Raw genomic sequence first — 23833 nt, 5'->3', positions numbered from 1 at the left:
TCAGCCTTGGAGGAGATTATGTTGAGAAATAAAAAAAAAAATTCTTAAAAACGTTGTTTTTCTTGGTCAGGCCGGAAACTTATCAATCCACCCTCGTAACAATCAGGTTGACCAAATCGAGCAATCTCTTGCTCCAATGAAATTGCTACGGCTTCCTGTTAAAAATGACTTGACTTAATGTTTCATAAATATTTATAAATTTTTTCTAAAACTGAATCATTAAAATAATAATTGCTGTAAAGTATATATTCAGTCAGATAAAAATGCTTCTTACCGAAAAGTTTTTAAAGTAAAGAAACAGACTTCCCTGAGAGGACCGAATCCTTAAACTTTTAAAGAGTTTGCGCCCGGCCCGAACTATTATCAATATTAAAAGGCTCTGATCCGAACCGGAACCTTAACGGATTCATTAATTAAGATAATTAATTAGAGATTTATTTATTAAGATAACTCGTTGATTAAGATTCGTTAGTTAAGAAATTTTTAGAGAGCTAAGTAAACTTTCAAGACATTTAAATAATTCAGGTCCGAACCAGAACCTTAAGAATTTTAAAAGTTTCTTTTCTGGACCGAACCATTAATTATAACGGATCTCTACTGATTGTAAAAGGTGCGGCTCCAGATGTTTTTGAAAAATAATTTTTAGGGGGCTTAGAGCCATTTTAAAATGCTTAAACTGTTTGAGTTCGAATGGGACCAGGGTCGCCAAGCTGGTGTATATTTCACCGTGATAAAGTTTTAGGTAGATAGTTTAAAGCCCTGTCGCTGAGGCGCTATATTCGCCACACACACGAACAAACTTTGTGTCATTAATGCCTCCAGCTAGGTCGCACACAACCTCTTTATTTTTTTTTAAACTGTCACAAATGTGATAAACCACTAAAGATTATTAATAAATATGTTTTTTTCATGTTACGGAGAGAAGGTGCATTTTAAATTTAAAAAAATTTTTTTTAAATTATTTAATTTACAGGAAAAATCGGCAGCTCTTTTTTTAAATGTATGCCAGGGATGAAGGGTTATGATAACGTCAATGCTATTTTAGCAAAAAATATTTCTCAACGCCATTAAAAATATATTTAATAATTATTTTGAGTGATTTATAACCTGTGACAATTTTGTGTGCATGGCGAATGTAACGCCTCTGCGATAGAGCTTTGAACTAGCTACCCAAAATTTTGTCGCAGTGAAATACACACCAGCTTGGGGGCCCTGGATGGGACCCTTAAGAACTTCAAACATTCAAGCAAACTGAGTAGAGATCGAATAACTCTTAAAAACATAAAAAACGTTGGAACCCGGCCTGAAATATAATAATTTTAAAAGTTTCGGATCTTTAAGATATTTTAGCAATTCGAATCCGGACCGGATCCTTAGGCATTTTGAAAGGTTCAAGTCCGGATCTTTTAGTGCAAAATTGAAGACCCTTAAGAATTGGAAAAGGATCTAGATGAGACTTCATTCTTTGTGCTTCTGAGACAATTCAAGATACAGTTCGCATTTCTAAGCAATTTCTAAGTATTTGAGAATTACTATTCCTATAATTACACATCGATCTATCGAGACATAATTCCGATTTCAATGTTTTGTACATACTCTTTCTCGAAATAAAAACTCTTAGAAATACATGGTTTCCCAATGTATTATTTTGTACTTATCTGAATAAGTGAAGTAGACTAGAGAAATTGCTGGTGATCGATGCGCAAACAAAAATATAATTAGTTTTAAAATGGAAGGGAAGCTCCTCGTAGCCCCCTGGCACTTAAGCCATCAAGCTAATTGTACTACACCCTTAACTATTCGCTCTCAGTAGCTGACATCACACCTCTTGGTGAAGCTTAGTATGTCTATGACTGATCGCATTATAATTTCTTCAGTTTCCAAAAAATGGGCCTCAAAGGTGTGCTGCCTGCGCATTTCTAATGCTTACCACTGAGATAATACATGCAGGGATGTTTCATCAGTCGTGCCGAATTTCCCTTGCAGTTATCGCAGCATGTAGGAGCTTTTCACAGAGCGTGAACCCTATCGCCGCTGTATACGTAGTCCTCATTGCTTTAGTCAACCCCCGAAACGGTAGAATTTGTTATTGTCGCAACCCGTTCTGCGCCGTCTTAAGCTCCGCCCGTGGCCACCAGACAACGTCTGCATGTAGGCCATGGTTTAAAGATAGCAGAGTAGAGTTCTGCAAGAATGTTTCGATCTAGACCCCACGTCAACCCAAAAGCTCTCCTGCACATTCAAAAAGTCATGACAACTTCCTGCATTGGGTCTCCAGGTGCTTCGACCGGTTTAGTTTCATATCTAGAATTACTCTCAGATATTTAACCGATTCTGAAAACTTCAGCCTCCCGCCACATGATACAGGAGCCTCAACTTTTGAGATTTTGTAATTTCTGATGAAAATGAACAGGTTGGTCTTTTCCGGATTTACTGACAGTCCTAAGCTATCACACTAGAGCTCTACGATGTGCAGCGACGAACTTGTAAGATTAATCACCGTTTCCAGATGAGCCCCCTGACTAAAATGATAAAATCATCGAAATAGCCCTGTGTATAGTACCCGTCTTTATTTAGCCTACCAAGGACGCCATCCACTACTACGCAACATAGGAAGGGCAACAGGACACTTTTTGTTCCAACTGTTGCTCCAATTCTGCCACGACAGCATAGAGCCTAGTGTCTACCGATCAACCTACCTGTAAATTATGCTGGCCTCTGTGAAGCGGGGAGGCTAACAGCACCTTATCCCTGATATATCTCTCAATCAGCTTTATCAACGTTTTTAGAATAAAAGGAATTAAGCTGATCGGCCGGAAATATTTTGCAGCAGTATAACCTTCCTTCCTAGCAAAGTTTGCCTTAAATAATTTCGTGAGTGAAAGGAACGACGAAATCCATGCCTTTTTGCGAAAGCACTGGATAGATGCTACCCACTCCTGGTGATTTCAAAGAACAGAAGGACCCTCCTGCTCATTCCAGCGGCAAGGAAACTTGCATCAGGTTGTTGAGCATTGCCTCTTCATCTTCGGCAAACTCGTCATTATCGAGCCCTCTCAGTAGGTACGAATGTCGCAAGACGTTTTAGAACGTCCTAAAAATGTTCCAAGTCAGGCAAAATAACGTTCTACAAATATAGAATGTTCTAAAGACGTTTTTAGGACGTATTTGGAACATTGGGCGTCTTTTGGCCTGATTTAGAAATTTTTTTTTTTGACGTTCTAAAAACGTCTTGTCAACCTTACGTCCTAAAAACATCTTTAGGACGTTTTAAAAACGTCTTTAAATTTCGTGCCCGTTGGATTATTAGTACATATTTTTCGCCTGGATATTGTGGAGCCACGCTGTTCACGGAATGTCTTTCAATTGTTCGTAGGAGCCCTTCCAATCTTCCTGTTTATACTTTCTAAAATTCCATTCTGCTTCTTTCTTAGAATTACTAATGCTTGTGGGGCAATTGTTCTCATATAATGTAGTTAGAGTCCTTTGCAGAAAATCCTCGGTGTGCTCTAACTCATTGATGGTGCCATTGTTTGCGAGGAATTCCACAAGCCTCTCTTTGAATTCCAGTTTATATGAGTTCCAAAGTGTATTTCTGTGGTTTCTGATCTTTGAAACCACCGGTTTTCCTAGGGTTAACAGAAACCAGCCATATTTATGGTCCGAGACCGACTCCTTATCGAAGATTCTCCAGCAAACTACCTGGTACCTCAGTTCAGCCGAGCTTAGAGTCGAATCGAGAACCTTAGTCTTGTTTTTAATTTGCAATGAGGGAGTATCACCCTGATTCAGAATCTCCAACTAAGTGTCCGCTAAGCAGCCCATTAAGTATCTCACTCCGTCATTATTCTTTGTGCTTCACTACACCGTATGATTGGAGTTTTCATCACAACCCAACAGCAAAGGAAACCTGTTCTTCTGGTAGTGTCGAATTAGAGTAGCTTCTGTCCCTGAGTCTCACATTTATAACGGTAAGATCCCTGGAGCAGAGCTTAGGCACCAAGAAGTCATCCATACTCTTGATCGAGAGGATATTCGCTACGGAATTTTATTCAGAGTTACTGCAGAATCGTGCAGTAAAAGATTTGAAATCAATAGGATTTTCAAAATTCTTCAGAAATCACAAAAATTTGCGAATTCATCAAGGATCAGCGCTATGAACAGCGAGAAAGCAAGGTGGGTTGAAATCGCATAGGTGCAGGCGCAACCGTAGGTTGTTCACCGGGGATGGAATGTGGATGAAGTTCCCGCATTTCAAAGCCTGTACCTAGGGTAATACAAATCTCACAGTTGATGAATCGTAACAGCAACACTATCACCATCTCTTGAGCATTAGCATTCCGAAATTTCCCTCCATATGCCATGACCCTGCGACAACGTAAAAGACCCATCTCGTCTACCTACGCAGGAGGGGAGAGATTGGGCGGTCTGCGTGCTGCCGAGACAAGCGAACTCCTGGGCTTTTGTCGTTCAAGCCTCGTGCGAAAAGCAAGTTCTAGTTTTGTGTGTCCTGAGTGGAATTTTGTGTCAAACAGTTTTGATTTGGTCTACGCTGTAGTTCCTGTAGCGGAATTTTCTGAGGTTTTTGGTGTGACGAGACTGTTCGGAATATTATTAAAGATGGGCGGCTTTATTTAATGTACTAAGGTATTAACCTTATTTTAAAGTGTTTAAAGTAATGTTTTATCTAGTAATGGCGTCAGCAGGCGCAAAGTGTTGAACTATAATAGTTTGTTCGCACCAGGGCGGAATTTATTTCTTTGTAAATTGTATTTCTTTTGTTGTTTTAAATTTGTTAAAATGTTTGATTTGAGGTGTCATCCAACCGCTGCCTATCAAAGGGAGCACTATATTCTTTTCTCCTTTTGAAACCTCAGAATGTTTTTTTTTGTTGTATTTATTGTTAAGTAGAACAAATTTTATAAGTTATTTGTTTCACACGAACTGTAATCGGTGTTTTTCTATTTTATTTCGAGACCTCTCAGATCTATTTTCCGTAATTAAGATCTTCAGGTACCTACGCCACTCTACCAAAATAAAGGGCTTGGGCATTTAAAAAATAAAATTATTTTCAAAAAGTAATTTGATTCGATGATTGCCAGTGTACTTTTTGTTGTTTAAAATCATTTTATGCAGGGCGGCAAACTGAAGTTTGCCTGGTGCCATTTAATAATAAATCATTAACCCTGGGAAAATGAGTTTAGAGTTTACTTTGGTAAATGTAAATAAAATGTAGAAGTCAGAATCTTCGTTTTATCAGGTTCTGCGAGTTTGTTTCCTTTTGCTACTAGCAAAAGTTTTTCTAGCTGTGAAGTAATATAAGCGTGCAAAAATTGTCTACTATAATGATTAACACTTTTGGTTAAGTGAATACATAATTCAAGTGGATTTCATAAGATTGTGGTAATCAAAGAAGTTCGTTATGAAAGTGGTAATTATAGATTCCAATATCAAGATTTCATGTTCATACAATCCCATTATATTCTATGCTTACCACTTTCATAAATGGACTTCTTTGGTAATTGCAATCTTATGGCATTTACTTAATAACACTAAGAGACTTTTTGTTAGAATAAATTATAAAAATGAATGAGAATTGGGTATAATATTGTTTAAAAATAGGAAAAACAGGGTTTGCGTATCAAAAATCAATACAGCAGTTTCCAACCGTCAAAACTTATATTTTTGTTAAAAAAAAGGTAAGGATGTTGCATTAACTCTCATAAAACTTGCGGTAATTTAAAATTCACTCTATCAAAATTAACAGCCAAGTTGAAACGATAGTGATACATTTTATTTGAAAGAGCGAAAACATCTTTTCAAGTTGCCATACAAAGCATATGAGAATCTCAAACGACTATATGAATAGTAAAACTGACTTCACCAAAAGATTTAGCCTTCAGACAGAGGATCTAAATACAATAATTACATACAATTAAATAAGAAAACGCGCGTACAATTCCCTAACGTATTACCTAACAACTAAATCCCACGGCTAAATTACATTATGGACTATTTGGCAAAAATCTCGGCTAAGCGGCATCGCTTGACAACTCAGGGCAGCATCACAAATATCTGGACAGTTTTTCACCAGTGATTTCTCGCTTCAGACATTTTATTAGCAGATTGTACTCATTGCATTGAATCTTATCACTTTAGTACAATGGTCTCCGAAGGGCGATCCTGGTATCTACTAGCGAACCCAGGCCAGTAGGTCGGTTCTACTCAGCTCTGACACAGAATTGTCAAAATCCTTTACCTGATTTGAGCCCCTTAGAACGAAATAAAATACTCCATGTTTAGACATTGTTACTATAAAAATATTAAATGAAATAATTAATGCAATTTTAATAAAATTAAGAGTTTATAATATTAGGAGTTTAGAAAAATTGTTAAATGGACCTAGATAATTTATAACATTATCAAATCTAGAAGATAAACAAAATTAATTGATATTAAAACTCCTCGGAAAAGATAATCGGCAGAGGTTATGTATAACTGAAAATTTTTAAAACAAATTTTTTTGAAACAATGCACTATTTTTCTACTATTTCGGAAAAACTACACGAAATACACTATTTTCAAATAAAAAATGTACATTTTTCAACTAGACAAAAAAATTGTCAACGAAATGCATAAAGTTTTATCCAGATAGTTTAATTTTCAACTAAGATAAATTTCTATAAAAAAAGGTGAATTTTTAACAAATTACATACATTTTGTACTAAAAAATTTAAACAATTGATATGATTTTAGTACAAATTTTACTTAATCATTTTTTCATGCTATTTTTTCATTAAATTTTTTCTAAATGAATTTAATCGTAATAAAAATTTCAAATTCTATCATGTCAGCACATTTGACTTTAAAACATTCAATTTAGTTTACAGTTAACAATGTTAAAACTTGAATCACTTTGAACTGAAAATTACTTTTATTTATAAGTTAAAATTTTCGAATAATTTAATTTTGGATGCAATAATATTCGATTTGAATTTTTAATAATACAATTTTTATACTTCTTATTTACAAATATTTCTATTTTTAACGTTTTAAAATTTTTTTATATTCGAAATTTTAATCTGAAATAATTATATTTAGAGATTCTTCAATTAAAAAACAAAATATTAAAATTTGAATGCTTTCAATTTATGTGGGATTATTTATTTTTAATAAAGAAATTGATAAGTTTACAATTGGAATTTTTTAAACTTGAATCGCCTCGAATTTAAAATTATTTTTATTTAAAAGTTAAAATTTTTTAAATAATTTTATTTTGAACGGTTTAATTATCCTTGAATCTGTAATGATAAAATTTAATGCAAGATCAAATCCCTTTATTACAAGTTCCGTTAATTTATACCAGAAAAAATGATCCCCCAGGTTCAACTTTCAAAACCGAGCCCTTCTAACTGAGATTTTTTTTGTGAGGAGTCAAAAATTTTAACTCAGTTTTCCGTCGAAAACAAGATTGGTAGATCTTCAAAAAGGTTAAGCGATCCTGGGTCACGCTGCACCTGTGGATTGTGGAAACCCCTGGTTTAGTGTATAAATGTCGTTCAAACAAAACTATATGAAGAATTAAGAATAATGTTTTCATAGTTTGCTATGCGTCTCAGATTTTTGTCGACTTCATATTGACAATATCAATGTCTAAAATACGTTTTCAATATTATGATATTCACTATTTTTCTTATTGAAATTATTTTTCGAAAACTCAGTAAAAAGAATATAATTGTTTCATAGTATTAATTCTTTTAAGTGGAGATTCATAATACAGTCGAACCTCGGACACTGTAGTTTCGGACACTGTCACACCTCGGACACTGTCGTCAGCTGTTTCGCGGACACTGTAAGAATCAGGTGATTAGCCTGAGCCGACACATCCTCGAAGCTCCGTCTCTGAGATATGTAGTACATACTTTGTTTTGCAACCACACGGTCCTGTACCTCGACGCCGATTGGCTAAGAAGCTAGGTCACGTGCGATTACAGTGTCCGATTCACCGGATCCCGATGAGGGAGAGTGTCCAAGGTTCGACTGTATTCTATATTCAGAATACTATTTTCTCGTCTTCGCATTTTAAATACTCGTATGATAATATTAAACTTCGGTACTGAAATACGAATAAGTATAATAAAACCTCGGTTTGTCGTAATTTGGAACGATATTATACTAAATTCTAATTCAATTTTTTCATCTATTCTAGCAAAAGGTCTCTCAGTTTAGGAAACGTGGTACCATCGCACTAACGAAAGGGCGATTACCACTTAAAGGCCTGGCACTTACGATGCCGTTATTATTAGTCGATCAAATGAGCGCCTATGGCGTGAAATTCGTTTGAAATTATATGAGAGCCTCGTTCAAAGAGATTATACTTGGCTTCCCATGCAGTTATCTCCAAGTCCACTAGAATGCACAATCTTTAGAGACCAAAAAATATGTGATCAAGGGCCCCAATATCGTCGCTACGAGCCTGCACCTGACCGGCTTCATTCATCTTTAGAGGTAAGGTAACTACTTAAAAGAAAAATATTATTGATTCTAGGAATGATCTAAAATTGGGGTGGGTATAAAAGAACATTTTTATTCCCCAAAATTGTTGCATAAGAGGTGGGAGTATAATCTCTTCGAACGAGGCTCTCATATAAATTCGATCAAATTTCACGTCATAGGTGCTCATTTGATCGATCAATTATATCTCGAGCTTCGTTCTCAAGATTATACTTGTCTTGCCATATAGAGGTTTAGAGAGAAAGACACAATCTTTTTCTTCCTCTCTTTTTATTTATGCACTTAATAGTTAAATGGACACATCTCGAGTATAAGGTATACGTATACACATACGATGCAGGTTATAAAAATAAACGAGGTAGAAAGAGTTATCAGACATAATATGAAAATAAAATTATAAAAGTACACTTAATTTAAAAATACAAGACTTATTCTTTGGATAATACAGCCTGAGCGAAGTCGACATTGCCCGATCTAACAGGTCTATTGTATACATTCGCAAACGTTTGTGACTGTGGAGTCCATCCAGCAGTTTTGCAAATAATATCTAGGATAATTCCTCTTTGGTGGGCTGTTAATGTGGCGGCGTAATGGGTCGAGTGGCCCGAAAAAACATTTGTGTCTATGCCACTTTTTCTCAAAGTTTTTTTTATCCAACTACTAATGGTTTAGGTAGAAACTCGCTTATAAGGTATTTTCAGGAAAATATATAGCTTATCAGAGTCGCTTCGTAACTTTGATGAAGTTTCTATATATTTCAAAAGCATCGAGCCCTACCTGGGGCTGAGGTTTTTAAATGCCCTGAATTCTTATCTGTATTCAATCTGGTGTGACCAAAATGTTTTGTATTCTAATACTTGCGAGGGTTTGGGCTCTTTGGGCAGTTGCAAGGGAGGGCTATGTGGTTGAGTACTGTTCACACGTCCCATGTAAAGGAATATTTTTAAAAAGATGGTCCTAATTTGAAGACGCTTTTAAGGAATCTTGAAATTAATTGATCCTCCCCTATTTTGTTTTCAGAAATTAAAGAAATTGCTGATCGATATGAATTTAATGTGCCATATGAGGTGAAAAAAATTTTAATTTTTGGATATACAAAATCTATGCCATTGATTAAAAGCTACCTGATACTAGGGGAGAGTGGAATAGCCCTCCCTTCTATAGCCATTCCGAGAATTGACGCCGCGCCGTAGGTAGGTATATCAGGAACTGCGCTGGGACCGCGGGGCCTGCGATTGTCACTCAGGCGAGCAGCCAGGCGTGATCAAACAAAAGCGGAGCGGGCTACAATGAGTTAGTTCACACTAACCGTCAGCCCCAAAATCGGCGCTATAAAAGAGTTTCACTGTAATAGAAGTATCAGTGAGCACGGACTCAATTAACTTCAAACGCATACAAATGCAATGTAAATTTCGACTTAAAATCTTACGAATTTAAAGTGTTTCATATTGCATTCAATATGGTATTTATACTAATTTTACTTGAAAGAATGTTATCCATTACTATCCTATTTTCCTGATACATATCTCTCTGTCTTGTGTGTTTATACAGTTATTGGGCTACATTACTTGTTGGGGTGGGGGGATTGCCTAAAGTTGTTAACTTAGTTTATGGACAGCCCCTTACATACAATATTCTTTTTTCATAATACAACAGTAATTACATTCTAAATGATTTACTTCCACGCAGTTACTGCTGTCTCACTCAGGAGACTTATTTAAAATATAGTTGCTGTATTCATTAAAAAACAAGAGTTCTACTTGTTTAGATTTACTATCTTACAACCACTAAAACCAATTTATTTTGTTTAATTAGGCTAATCAACACTCGCAGAAATCAACAAAAGATATGGAATTTAAAACCAAAGCAAAAAATTCCGAAGGTTGTGTTGCAGGAGTTAACAAATAATAATGCAACACTTAGCAATGCATATTAAATGTAAATCCTTTATTGTTTAAACCAAATATTTTGGTACAAGGTTATGGAAAATTATATGTTTGTTTTTATACAAACTTACTTTCTATTGCAAGTTTGAGGAGAAGAATGTTCATACAAAAAATATTATATAAAACTATTTGGTTGCTTTAATACATTTGTTTTAATAATAATGTTTTTATACTCATTATAATTATTTGCTCGTTTAAAATAAAAAACTTCGAAAATATCAATATTTAAAATATCGATAATTTTTTTCGATATCGCATCACTAGCTGGATCATTCCGGAGAACGGTATAAGCGCATACGGACCTCTTGGAAATCACGAAAGCTCGAGATCACCGCCCGATAATTTAGTAAAGTCCGTAACTGTCCGTTGCGGCTTTTTCTCGAATTTTTCTGTGACGTATTCAGCTATACATGATTTGAGCCTGCAGTTAACGGTAGTTACGGCTTTCTTCCAAATCACGACTCCCCAAATTTTGCAGCTAAAGCGTTTTTCTCAAATTTAGCAATAATTACTTTAAAAGTTATTAACAATTTGAAAAAATTATTTTAATAGTCAAGTGCATCTTTTCATCACGATTCCAACGATATAAAAAACTCATTTTTCGATTGTTTGCAGTTAACGGTGTTTTCTTAAATCACGGCAGTAATATGGTATCTATATCATAAACTGTTATTAATTTTTAATTATCACTTACGGTTAATCGAATATTGATTGATAATAATAACGATAATTTATTCTTTCAACGTTCCAGTTGAATGTTCCTGGAACGTTCCCGAGTGGTGGACATTTCACACGCTGAGGGAACGTTCCACTGAAACGTTCCGAAGGTTCCCGCTGAAAATTCCAGGAACGTTCCGAAGGTTCCCGCTGAAAGTTCCAGGAACGTTCCCGGAATGTTCTGTGCTACTAGGGATGCAAGAAAAAACAGCATGATGGGCATTTAACATGTTGCAATAATCGCTGTAGTAGTATGTTACCACTTACGTCGCAGTCTTGTTTTCTCAGGTTTCCACTGTATGGCGCTAGCACCCAGCCAAAATTTTTAGTTACCGATGACGGATAACGCTTATCAACTGCTACTAAAAGATTCCATTGAAGCCGCATTTTGCCCGTGTAAATGATAGGTATTATCATTTTTAAAGTTTTTAACGCTGAAAAAAATTATTGCAATTACTCCGTGACATTCTAATGGAAAATTGAACGTAGAATCCGAATGACTGTTCGTGAGCTTCACTTCGAAAGTTAGGCTTGGTGCAAATTTTAACGAGTGTTGTTTCCTAGGTTGTACAGTGGATGCTTCGGAAAAAATTGAATTTCGCCTGATAATCGTTTTTTCGATTACATTTTCTTTAGAGGTAAGAAATTTTACATAGTGTTTTTTATTTTCATTATAAATTTACCAAAAATCATACCTATCTGTTAATTACGTAAATTTTCTCAATTCTTGACTTTTTTATTGAAATTTTCTTAAAGTTCGAGGCTCCCAAGTTTGAATTATTGTAAAAAATTATAAAAGATGGTAGTACATAAAATTAGTAAAAACTAGTTTTTATTTTATTTTTTTACATTCTTATCAGAGAAGGTAATAGATTGTATAAAATTTGATCCTCCCAGTTTTTGTCAAATGTCTACGTTTTGAGACCCCCAAATCCGAAAAACAGGTTTTTACGAATGCGTCTGTCTGTCTGATCAAATATTGTTTTGATCGAAAACTATTTTTCTTATTTCAAGAAATAATATTTTTCAAATACAAAACTCACTTTTGTCATAAGCAAAATTTCTTTAGATCAAAGAAATATTTCATTGGACGTATTCAGTACTACATTAATTTGAATCAAGTTATCTTTTTACTCAGTGTAAGCTTAAAATAATATCTACAAAAAGATTTTAGAATTCGGATACAAAATAATTTTAAAACGAGTAGTAAAAATTTAATTGATTCCAGAATATTACTGGATAATTTATGTGATAAAACAAGATTTAAAATAAATTTAAAAATATATTTTAAGATATTTTAAATGATTTCAGAGAAATTAATATACAGGGTGGACACGCTGGGGCTTACATACATGGCGAAATTGATTGCTACCCAAATTGCACAACAGCAGGGAAGAAGCCATTGTACATCAATTTTCTTCTGTGCCAATAACAGTACGGAATGGCTGCTAAGTGACAAATACTATAAATTGGTAATAATATTGTGCACTTTTAGTGGACGAAGAGTGAATTGTGTTTAACGCTTATTTGCGGCATGAAAAGGTATGTTATGAATAGACAGGATATGTTTACAATAAAGTGAATAAAATAGTACATGCGTAAATTTTTAATTGACATTACCTACAATTACTTACAGCGATTTGGGTAAAAAGGTGAATCCGAACGTAACTTCGAAATAATGACAGATCGGCTCCCGGCATGTTTATAATACTTTCGATTGATTATTCTTTACCAAAGAAATGTTTTGTGGTTTTGTATGTTTATTACTGACAGTGTAGGCAGCAATAATTTAAACAATAATTACTTAATAATAATTTTAATAAGTAACGCATAATTTCTGACATTAATAGCTGATTTCCATTTTTTTCACAGATCGATCATAGATGAAATACACATCAGAAAATGCAGATGGATTTGGTCCATTTCAGCTGGTTCATTTCGATAAACATTATTGGAAAAACGTTATCTCTAGACCTGATCCCAAGACTGGTGATTGATCAGCCTAAAATTAAATCTGAGTTATTCTGATGATATAGATGTATCAAAAAGATATCTCGAGGCAATTTAACTTGCCTGAATTTTAATTAATAAAATATTTAGGGATTTTTTTGTATTTTAGAAAATGTTTTTTCTGGACCTCATCCTAAAATTTTGTCTGATCAACCATTAAACCAAATTAGATACTCATTGGTGATAAGATTGTTTAAAAAATTTTATCTAGCCAAGATAATTTAGTCTAGAATTGTTATTCCATTTTTTAAAGAAATTATTCTATTTTCGAAATTGCTATCTCTGGATCTGCTTTCCAAACTGGCACTTGATTAGCCTTTAAGATTAATTCTAATTAATTTGTATCACATAGATGTTTCAAAAAAATATCTCAAGGCAATTTAACTTACTTGAATTTTAATCAATAAAATATTTACGGATTTTTTGTATTATAGAAAATGTTTTCTCTGGACCTCATCTCAAAATTTGGTTTGATCAACGACTAAAATAAATTAGAGACTCGTTAGTGATAAGATTGTATCAGAAATTCATCTAGTCATACTATTTTAGGCCAGAATTGATATTTCAATTTTTGGAAATATAAATATAGGACAACATCCAACTGAAAAGATGACATCTGAAATAAAATTCACGGAATTGGTGTCGTCATTTCTAACGGCATAACTTGAGATTAAACGTGAACTCAATCAAATACACTAAAACAACATTCTGAGTACATTTTAATTACAATAAAAGGTTTTTATTTTCTGATAAGGTACCAGTAATGTATGAATTTAATATTTAGACCTGATAAAATAGACAATTATAGCAAAATTTCTGATTTAAAGAGATTTTCTGAATTAGAGACTCATTGGAGATAGGATTGTATCTGAAATAAATCTAGACAAGATATTTTAGTCCAGAATTTTCATTCTATTTTTTTCAGAAATTATTCTATTTTCGAAATTGCTATCTCTGGATCTGATTTCCAAACTGGTATTTGATGAGCCTTTAAAATTCATTCTGATTCATTTTAATGATATAGGTGTATCAAAAAGATGTCTCGAGGTAATTTAGCTTGTCTGAATTTTAATTAATAAATTATTAAAGGATTTTTTTGTATTTTAGATAATGTTTTCTCTGGACCTCAGCCTAAAATTTTGTTTGATCAACTATTAAAATAAATTAGAGACTCGTTGTTGATAGGATTGTTTAAAGATGCAATCTTTTCACCAACAAGTCTCTAATTTATTGTAATTGCTGATCAAACCAAATTTTCAGATGAGCTCCAGAGAAAACATTTTCTAAAATACAAAAAAATCCCTAAATATTTTATTAATTAAAATTCAGGCAAATTAAATTGCCTCGAGATATCTTTTTGATACATCTACATCATACAAATAAATTAGAATTAATTTTAAAGGCTGATCAAATGCCAGTTTTTAAAGCAGAACCAAAGATAGGAATTTCGAAAATAGAATAATTTCTTTAAAAAATGGAATAACAATTATGGGCTAAATTATCTTGTCTAGATAAATTTTTCAAACAATCCTATCACCAACGAGTCTCTAATTTATTTTAATGGTTGATCAAACAAAATTTTCGGATGAGGTCCAGAGAAAACATTTGAAAAATACAAAAAAATCCCTAAATATTTTATTAATTAAAATTCAGGCAAGATGAATTACCTCGAGATATCTTTTTGATACACCTATATCATCAGAATGACTCAGAATTAATTTTAGGCTGATCAATCGCTAGTCTTAGGATAAGGTCTAGAGATAACGGTTTTCCAATAATGTTTATTTAAATGAACCAGCTGAAATGCACCAAATCCATCTGAAGTTCCTGATGTGTATTTCATCTATGATCGATCTGTGAAAAAGAACAATGGAAATCAGCTGTTAATTTCAGAAATCATGTGTTACTTATTAAAATTATTAATAAGTAATGATTGTTAAATTATTAATAAGTAATTATTGTTTAAATTATTACTGCCTACACTGTAAGTAATAAACATACAAAACCACAAACCATTTCTTTGGTAAAGAATAATCAATCGAAAGTATAATAATTATGCCGGGGTCCGATCTGTCATTATTTCGAGGTTATGGTCGTATTCACCTTTCTACCGAAATCGCTTTAAGTAATTGTAGGTAATTTCAATCAACAATTTTTGCATGTAATATTTTATTCACTTCATACAAAACAAATCCTGTATATTCACAACATACCTTTTTTATGTCGCAAATAAGCGTTAAACACAATTCACTCTTCGCCCACTGAAAGCGCACAATATTATTATCAATTTATAGTTTTTGTCACTCAGCAGCCATTCCATAATGTTATTGACACGGAAGAAAATTCACGTTTACTTCTCAGTCCACAAGTCTCACTTCATTATTAATTAAACACTTTTATTATTTATAATTACTACATAACATAACATAACCTATATTTTTTGACACTCGTATCCATTTGAAGTTTCGAACACAACCTTGGAAACTATGATAAACTTGATCCGAAGATGCACGGACTTCGCCGAATGGCCGATCCAAATGCAACTTCAAAGGCGCGAAATATGAAAATGCCCCTGTGTAATGGCTGCTTCCCTGCTGTTATGCAATTCGGGTAGCAATCAAGTTTGCCATGTATGTAAGCCCCAGCGTATCCACCCTGTATATTTTAAAAAATTGTATAGATTTTGAAGGATTTTCAAAATTTTCCGAAAATTTTAAGAGATTTGAAAGACTTTAAGGAATTTAAGAGCCTTATTTGTATTTTAAAATTACTTAAAATCTCTTTAATTCATTAAAAATATCTTGAACTTTTTTTAATATTTTGAAATGTTTTGAAATTCATCTATAGAGTTTGAAATTTTTTAAATACTAAATATATTGATCTTTGCTATTTGAAAATTAAACTTTTTTGTTGAAAGTTTATCTTTTTATAGAAAATTGATCTTCTTGGTTTGAAAATTAATCCTTTTTGGTTAAAAATCCAATGATTTGGTATAAAATAAAACTATTTGATTAAAAGTATTTTCAGGTTGAAAATTTAACTCTTTGTAGACCATTCGTATGTTTGGCTTTACAAGTCAACAATTAGGTTGTAAACTGATGTATTCCGTTGAATCTTCGATGTTTTTTTTTCATCTATTCGGGTTTTTTTCAGTTTCAAAACGTAACTATTTTGTTGAAACTTCTTTCTTTGGTTGATGATCCAAGTATTTTGTTAAAAACTCGTATTTTTTCTCTAAATTTTACTGGTTGATTTTTTTTTTAATCAATGTTTACATTCCCATCAGAGCAGGTATTAGATTTGTGTAAAATTTAACCCCCCCCCCCTGCCCCATTTTTGTTAAATGCCCACGTTTTGAGACGCCCTGAATCCGAAAAACAGGTTCTTACGATTGTGTCCGTTCGTCTGTCTGTCTGCTTGTTTGTCTGTCCCCTGACGGACCGAAGAAATCGAATGGAGCCTCTACAAAGTACCCGTAAAGGCCCTGTTGGGTCCCCATTCAGTTCCTTTGTAAAAAAACTTGAAAAAAAACAGCAAACTCAATTTTTAAATGGTTGAAATTCGGATTCTACATTAAAATTCCCTATAGTTTGCCGTTGCAAAAAAAAACTATTGCGATTATTCCGTGAACTTCTATAGGGAAATTTAACGTAGAATCCGATTTCAACAATTTAAAAGTTGATTTCGTTGTTTTTTCGAGTTTTTAAAAAAGGAACTGAATGGGGATCCAATGGGGTCTTTACGGGTACTTTTTAGAGGCTGCATTCGGTTCCTTCGGTCCGCCAGGGTGTGTCTGTACATTTTTAGTTTCTTAGCGTGATAACTTTCGAAAGAATCTACAGATTGGATTGGCATTCGCTATACTTTTTTACTAACCTAAAATAAAGGTTAAATTCATTAGCCAGCTATTTTGGATAGAAATTCAAAATATGAGCACATTTTGAAAAAAATGTTAGACCACTTTTCTTAAGATTCGAAAATTCTCTGTGCTATTTCTCCTAATGACTTTTCATAATCAAAAAAAATACAAAATAATTAAAAATCAAATATTCCATTTGCATTCAAAATATGCAAAATACGGCAAATGATGATTCGACAAAAATTATGCAATCAAAAAAGATTTACAAATTTTTTAATGGTCACTTTTTGATCGGATGCTCAGTTTTTATTTTATTTGTAAATAACAAAATTGAAAATAAAAAAATTAAATCTTTGTAAACACGACGCAAAGCCCGGGAAAAAATTAATTCGCAAAAGTTGTTCACCAAAAAGGATATACAGCTATTTATTTATAATTTTTAGAAAGGACGAGTAAATTTTCTTTCAATCGTAAAATACCAGATTACTAATAAAAAATTGAATTCTTGAAAGGAAGACAAAAGTTGCAATAAAATGATAACTAACCATTTTTTTTAATAGGATGTACATTTTTTAAAATTTTAAAAACAAAACAATGAAAATACATTCGTTTCAATACCAAATCATATTATGAAATGTAATAATATAAATTAAATATTAAATATTTAATAAATACAACAATTTGTTAGATTCTTATTCTTACTCTTTCTTTAATCACATTCAATATTATTATTTATATTATTCTTCACTAATAAATTTAGTTTAGGTACATTCAAATCGCTTATATAATAAAATTTCTGAATAATATGCTATACACATTTAAACATAAGGATGTAAACTTATAATATCATGAAGATTTATTTTCATTTTGATTAGAAATTTTACCTTCAAAAATTTAAAAAGTCTAATTATTAGTATTAATATCATTATTATTAATATTACATTTTTACGATATTTGCAAAATGGACACTTTCTGGTACGCACAACATGAGAATCACAGAACGTGAGTGATGTGCTTATGGCAATAGTTATCGGGGATAAATAATTTTCGATATACATACAATTAAAATCTATGGATAAACGCCGAAAAGCGAATATATCCGATTAATTTAAATCCCAGTATGTCCATCCAATTTCCCTAGCGGATCGAGTGAACGGAAAAGATACTCTACAGAGTATGCTCATAGTATCCCTTCCGTATCATGCAACAAAGACTAAAACATACGCAAGACCAACTTTTAAATTTGTGAAATTCGGATTCTACGTTAAAATTCCCATCATAAGGTCATGGAGTAATCGCAATAGTTTTTTTTATAACGGTAAAAAATATTAGACTTAAAACGCCAGTTGACTGCTAGACTTCAAATGCATCGTCTGTAAGAAGCAGTCAACAGGCGTTATAGGTCTTTTTTCAAACTTTTTACCGTTGCAAAAAAACTATTACGATTACTCCGTGACCTTCTAGTGAGAATTTTAACGTTGAATCCGATTTTCGCCATTTTAAAAGTTAATCTTGATGTTTTTTTGAGTTTTTGTTGCATGATGCGGAAGGGATACTACGTGGGTACTATTAGGATACTCTGTAGAGTAGCCTTTCCGTGAACTTGGTACGCTAAGGTTGATGCGCTGATTATGTAGATGAGAATGAAAATATCCGCAAATTTGAATTTCTAAGTCCAAACCTCAAAAAACTATAAAATTTTAACGTTTTATCCATTTAAGTCAATAAGAAAAATGAACCAAAAAATCTGTAAATAAAGGTTGTCTATATCTTTTAAAAATTCATATTTTATGATGCATACATTTTTACTCTATAAGAACGATATTTTTCAAAGAAATAGAAAATGGTATGAAAAATTCCTTTCCAAAGTTTTTTGTCTTTTCCGATATAAATTCAAAAACGCATGACTTTTATGGGTTTTTCATGGTTTTCATGATAAACATAACATTTTAGGGTATTGTCACTATCATATTCGTAGTGAGTGCATCAAAACACATAAATATACAGAGTTTCAAATTAATCAAAGGTATGCGGTTTTCGCAAGTGCACCCAATTCTATGTGAAACTCGCTCATATGCGCAATCAAATTTTTTCGAGATACTGGAAATCAGTTTTCTCAGGTTTACTGAATTTTAGAGCAAAAATTTTTACAAAAAAAGGATTTATGCACTTACATTTGAAATTAAAAGTGCTTAACAACTTATAAATTTTAGTATACAGTTACTTCGGATTTGTATGCAGCTGTTGAAAATTTATCTCTGAACCGTATCGAGGTCAATGTCTGGACTTCTACGACACTTTGTGTACAGTCGGCAGACACAGTCAGTTGGACTGCTGTCTTTAGAACTGGAAGTTGTAATTGTTTGTAATTCAGCCGCTGAGTATAGATCAACTATTGGTAAGTTGTTAATAATTTGTATCTCTTATATCTTTACAATATATAGAATTTAAAAATTTATAATTTCATATTTTAATTTATTCCCTCCATTACAACAATGCCCTACTAAGAAGACCTACTAGTAAACTACATGGGCACGTATGTGAGAACCCATATATGATCCTTTGTAAATTCCTGCCTCAAATGATGATCTAAGACACGAATATAGGATGGAAATGTATAATGTATAATTTAAGGTTCCTACATGAAATGGATTTGCAATTAATATTTAAAGCGTGCGTAGTAGTTTTCTGGAATAGCTATAACGCCTGCCCATTATTTTTTGAGTGTTTAAGAATATCGAATATACACCTAACACTTTTAAAAAAATTTTTATTTAAAAAAAATTATCATATATGAACCCATGTGGAAACCCACAAATATGTCCCATCCTATCTCAGGTCATAATTTGAGACATACATTCAAAAAAGGATCCTATATATGGGTTCTTATGCGAGTTCCTCATAGGGTCCCACGTAGTTTAGTCTGTAGGCTTTTTGGGTGTTTCAGAAAATATTTAACTTTTTTTGTAAAAATTTCATGCACCTAACTTTATACATGAAGCAGAAAATTTACATAACCTGCTAACTAAAAAAAATATTAGATACAACATTTAAGTAATGCTTGTCATCGCAAGTTTAAGCTCCAAAATCCTTTTTAAAAAATTTTGTTAATTTTAAAAGATTTTGTTGCAGATCGCATGCAGTTTTTTGTAAAATCTGCAACAACAAGTAATTCATTGAATAGAAAAATTCAAAATCCATCATGTCGAGGTTTGGCACTCCAGATCGTTTTAAAGCAAGCGATAATTCTGTTTGGTAATTTTCCATTCAGATATAAAATCTTTCTGCCTAACGTTACAAACTGATTAAATTTAACATTGCTTATTCTTCAGGGTGGAATATAGACAGTTGAGTATCGATTATAAACCTGTAAACCTCGGCCAAGGATATCCCGACTTTTGTGCTCCCAAAAATGTTACAAAAGCACTTGCAAACGCAGCGCTCAGCCCTAATCCTCTACTAAATCAGTACACTAGAGCATTTGTAAGTCAATAAATTAATTATGAGCAAATTGAAATTATTAACATAAAAAAATAAACATAATTTTTCATTCGACGTCGAATTCCATTTAGAAAAGAAACAAAACTATTCACTCTAGTATCATTTATCTCTAATGTCGGTATAAATAAAAAAAGACTGTTATCTATAAAAGGTGTACACAAAGATAAATCTGTATATATTAAAGGTAATAATTATTTATTAACTCAGGGTCATCCTCGTCTGGTAAATGTGCTTGCAAAATTATATTCAAAAATTTTAGTACGAAATTTGGACGCCGAAAATGAAGTTCTTATAACATCTGGAGCATATGAAGCCCTATTTGTTACTATCCATGGTCACACACGTCCTGAAGATGAATGGATTGTAATCGAACCGTTTTTCGATTGTTATGTTCCGATGATCTTATCATCGGGCGGAGTTCCTCGTTTCATAGCTCTAAAACCAGTGCGTAATTTGTAAAATCCATTTTCGTTTCAAGTATAATGTCTAATGAGTTTCACTACAAGTCTAACTATTCCAGTCGTTTCATAAAACGACTATCGTTCTATCGAGGAAAGAGTGTAAAACATGTCGATGAATTTAATTTTGAGTAATCAACAATTAAGCTTAGGTTTTAATTGTTGAAAAAATATTAATTCTGTTTAAAGTTCAGCGAGCATTTTTAGGAAACAAGTGTAATAAGGATCCGTAAATATAATTGCATTAAAGCTAGAGCACTGTTGCGTTTTAAACAATATTTATTTGAAACAATACAGCACTTTCGTTTCGTCAAATTTTTGTGAAATTGTTGGCGATGTTAAAAAAGACATTTCTAAAAAAGTTGAAGTTTTATATTGTTACAAATCCCTACGCTGGCTCCCTTAAAATGCTCTCTTTATTTTAAACCAAAATAATATTTTAATAACAATCGAAGTCAAAAGCATCAAGATCTAAGGACTAACTTGTTCATTTTGTAAGCCAAACAATAATGTGAAAATAAATTCAAATTTCGATAATCTGTTATTGAGATATGTTACAAAATCTGCATAACGGATCAGATATAAAAAAATTTAACGAACAAGAAACTCAATGTGAGAACTAAAAATAACTAATCCTTGGTTTCTCAGGTTGCTGATAACAAATCTGAAGTCAATATTTCAAAACTCCAAATGTTTGAGCATCGATTTGCCCCAACATATATTCGTTTTGAGCAGTAAAAAATTATAAAATAATTTTGTATTAGAAAATGTAGTTGCAAATATTTATTATTAATCTGATGGCAAAAAATGGAGTACAGATTAGTATTCATCTAGAACATAGGTCATTTGTGTTGATCAGTTATATTATGCAATCAGCTGGCTCCTAATGACATATCTAGACATTTCATGAAACGTCTAATTACACTATAAGTGACTACGACATATTCATTATTTCTTTCGTGTTTCTTTTCATAGAAGAAGACAAGTGATACCATCACCTCGGCGGATTGGTTATTCGATAAGAAGGATATGGAAAAATTGTTTAATGAAAAGACGAAAGGAATCATAATTAACACACCTCACAATCCAATAGGGAAGGTTTTTACTCTTGAAGAACTGCAATTTATTGCTAATTTAGCAAAGAGGTGGAACACTCTAGTTGTTTCCGATGAAGTTTATGAATGGATAGTTTATGAACCCAAACGGCATATTAGAATAGGTAAGAATTTCTCCGCAAACAAATTTCTTTTAATTTTTGCTGAAAGACAGTGCAAGTTCATTCATTTCAAACAGACAATTAAGAAAATTTTCTCGATGTATAACTGAATAGCAGTAAAAACATTGTGCTGCATTAAAAATAAGTTTTTTAACAACACTTGTTTCTGCTTCAATTCAGCAATGACATCGGTCAACGTGTTCACAGTTTAAACAAATCCGAAATTGAATTTAAACACTGCCTAAGAGCTCAATTTTCTAAAGAATGTTGTAAAAAAATAAGCAATTTTAAAACCTTTCAAATGAAAATTCTTTAAGATTTTAAAAGACAGTGTTTCAAAGATAATTTTTTTAACAATACGATTTTGAATTGAAGCATTGCATATTGTATAACTTTACATTGAATCTTATACTTTTCGACATAGTCTACCAGTGCAATGAAACATTCAGAAGTCGACGTAAATATTCAAAATGAATTAAATTTTGATTGAGAAATTTTGAAGCTGGTGAAATTTTTAAAAACAAGCGTTCAAAATGGAAAAGTTTTCAATTGGACAAGTTTAAATTTAATCCATTTAGAATCCGACAAAATCTATAAGCTCAATCTATCCAAAGTTACACAATGAAAAGTTATACATAAGTGTTGAGAATCGTAAATTTTTTAATTCTAGAGTATTAAAAATTAAATATTAATTATCAATAATTATTTATACATTTTCAAGCTTAAGAAATTAGTTTATTAAAATTTGAAATCATTGACATATTTTGAATGGGGAGGCAGCAAAAATTTCAATTAAAAATGAGTCAAACTTATAAAAATGAACGATTTTTTATTGAAACTCACTTTAGAGGCAATAAAGCATTTAACATAGGAAAGACTGATCTTCGATTTTTTCAGGCTCCAAAATTTAAAAAAAGTTTGAGCAAACCTCTAGTTGTATCCTTAATATGAAATCTCTAAACGATATTGTCGATCTCGATTGTCACACTACTCGATTTTCATTGCTATATGCGTGAGACACGAGTTGTGAATGGGCTAGACAGAGTTGGAAAATATTGAAAAAATTGTCACGATTGCTCGTTCTTTGATAGCTACAAGCGTTCGAAAGGGACACTCGTGAGTCACCGTGAGTTAGACAGTAATGGAACTTGATTTTTAAATACGTACGCGAACTAGAGCCAATGAGCGACGCACAGTTCAAGCTTGCGCAAGTATTTTTGGATCACTGTGGGAATAATAATCGAATCAAATTTCGAGGTCGCTAATACTAATCAACGCTTCTCATTTACCACCGCCTTTCCACCTGTACGACTGCAATCGCAATACAGGGCATCTGCTTGTTATTTATGATCGTATTTTTATTTCAAGTTCGGAAAGAACATTTTAAAGCCTTCAAAGCATTTGCACGAGTTATCTGGACCATTAAATATATCTACCCGAGTGCCTGCGGAAAATTTCTCCGAGCTTCTCAGAGCCTTGAGAATCTTTAGCCTATACTCTGAGATTTCTGTCGGTAGGGTTAGTATATTTTTAGTTATAAGTTAATGTTTAATCTATTATTTGTCATTAATATAAACATTAACATTAAGTAATATTTCTATACAGCATGGAT

General features: G+C 32.6%; 1 protein-coding gene across 5 annotated transcripts in view; it reads left to right on the top strand.

The window, feature by feature from the left end:
* Window positions 1-4471: 4471 nt before the first annotated feature.
* The window catches only part of LOC117180352 (kynurenine--oxoglutarate transaminase 3-like), a 28650-nt gene continuing 9288 nt past the window's right edge, over window positions 4472-23833 (top strand). Inside the window, exons 1-9 of one of the 5 annotated variants that reach the window (XM_033372805.1) lie at window positions 4472-4647; window positions 8210-8508; window positions 11466-11584; window positions 11742-11815; window positions 19260-19444; window positions 20179-20301; window positions 20379-20529; window positions 20755-20991; window positions 21981-22224. In XM_033372805.1, coding sequence (XP_033228696.1) covers window positions 20249-20301; window positions 20379-20529; window positions 20755-20991; window positions 21981-22224 — 685 coding nt within the window. In that variant the 5' untranslated portion in view covers window positions 4472-4647; window positions 8210-8508; window positions 11466-11584; ... (1 more) ...; window positions 19260-19444; window positions 20179-20248. Of the gene's footprint in view, window positions 4648-7941; window positions 8035-8209; window positions 8509-11465; window positions 11585-11741; window positions 11816-19259; window positions 19445-20166; window positions 20302-20378; window positions 20530-20754; window positions 20992-21980; window positions 22225-23833 lie in introns of those variants that run through there. The other 4 variants (XM_033372804.1, XM_033372802.1, XM_033372806.1 and 1 more) reach the window with 4 other exon arrangements.

The sequence above is a fragment of the Belonocnema kinseyi genome, chromosome 9 (assembly GCF_010883055.1).
Source record: "Belonocnema kinseyi isolate 2016_QV_RU_SX_M_011 chromosome 9, B_treatae_v1, whole genome shotgun sequence".
NCBI lineage: Eukaryota > Metazoa > Arthropoda > Insecta > Hymenoptera > Cynipidae > Belonocnema > Belonocnema kinseyi.
The sequence above is the reverse complement of the archived record's forward strand: the minus strand, read 5'-3'. Positions and strand labels throughout refer to the sequence as shown.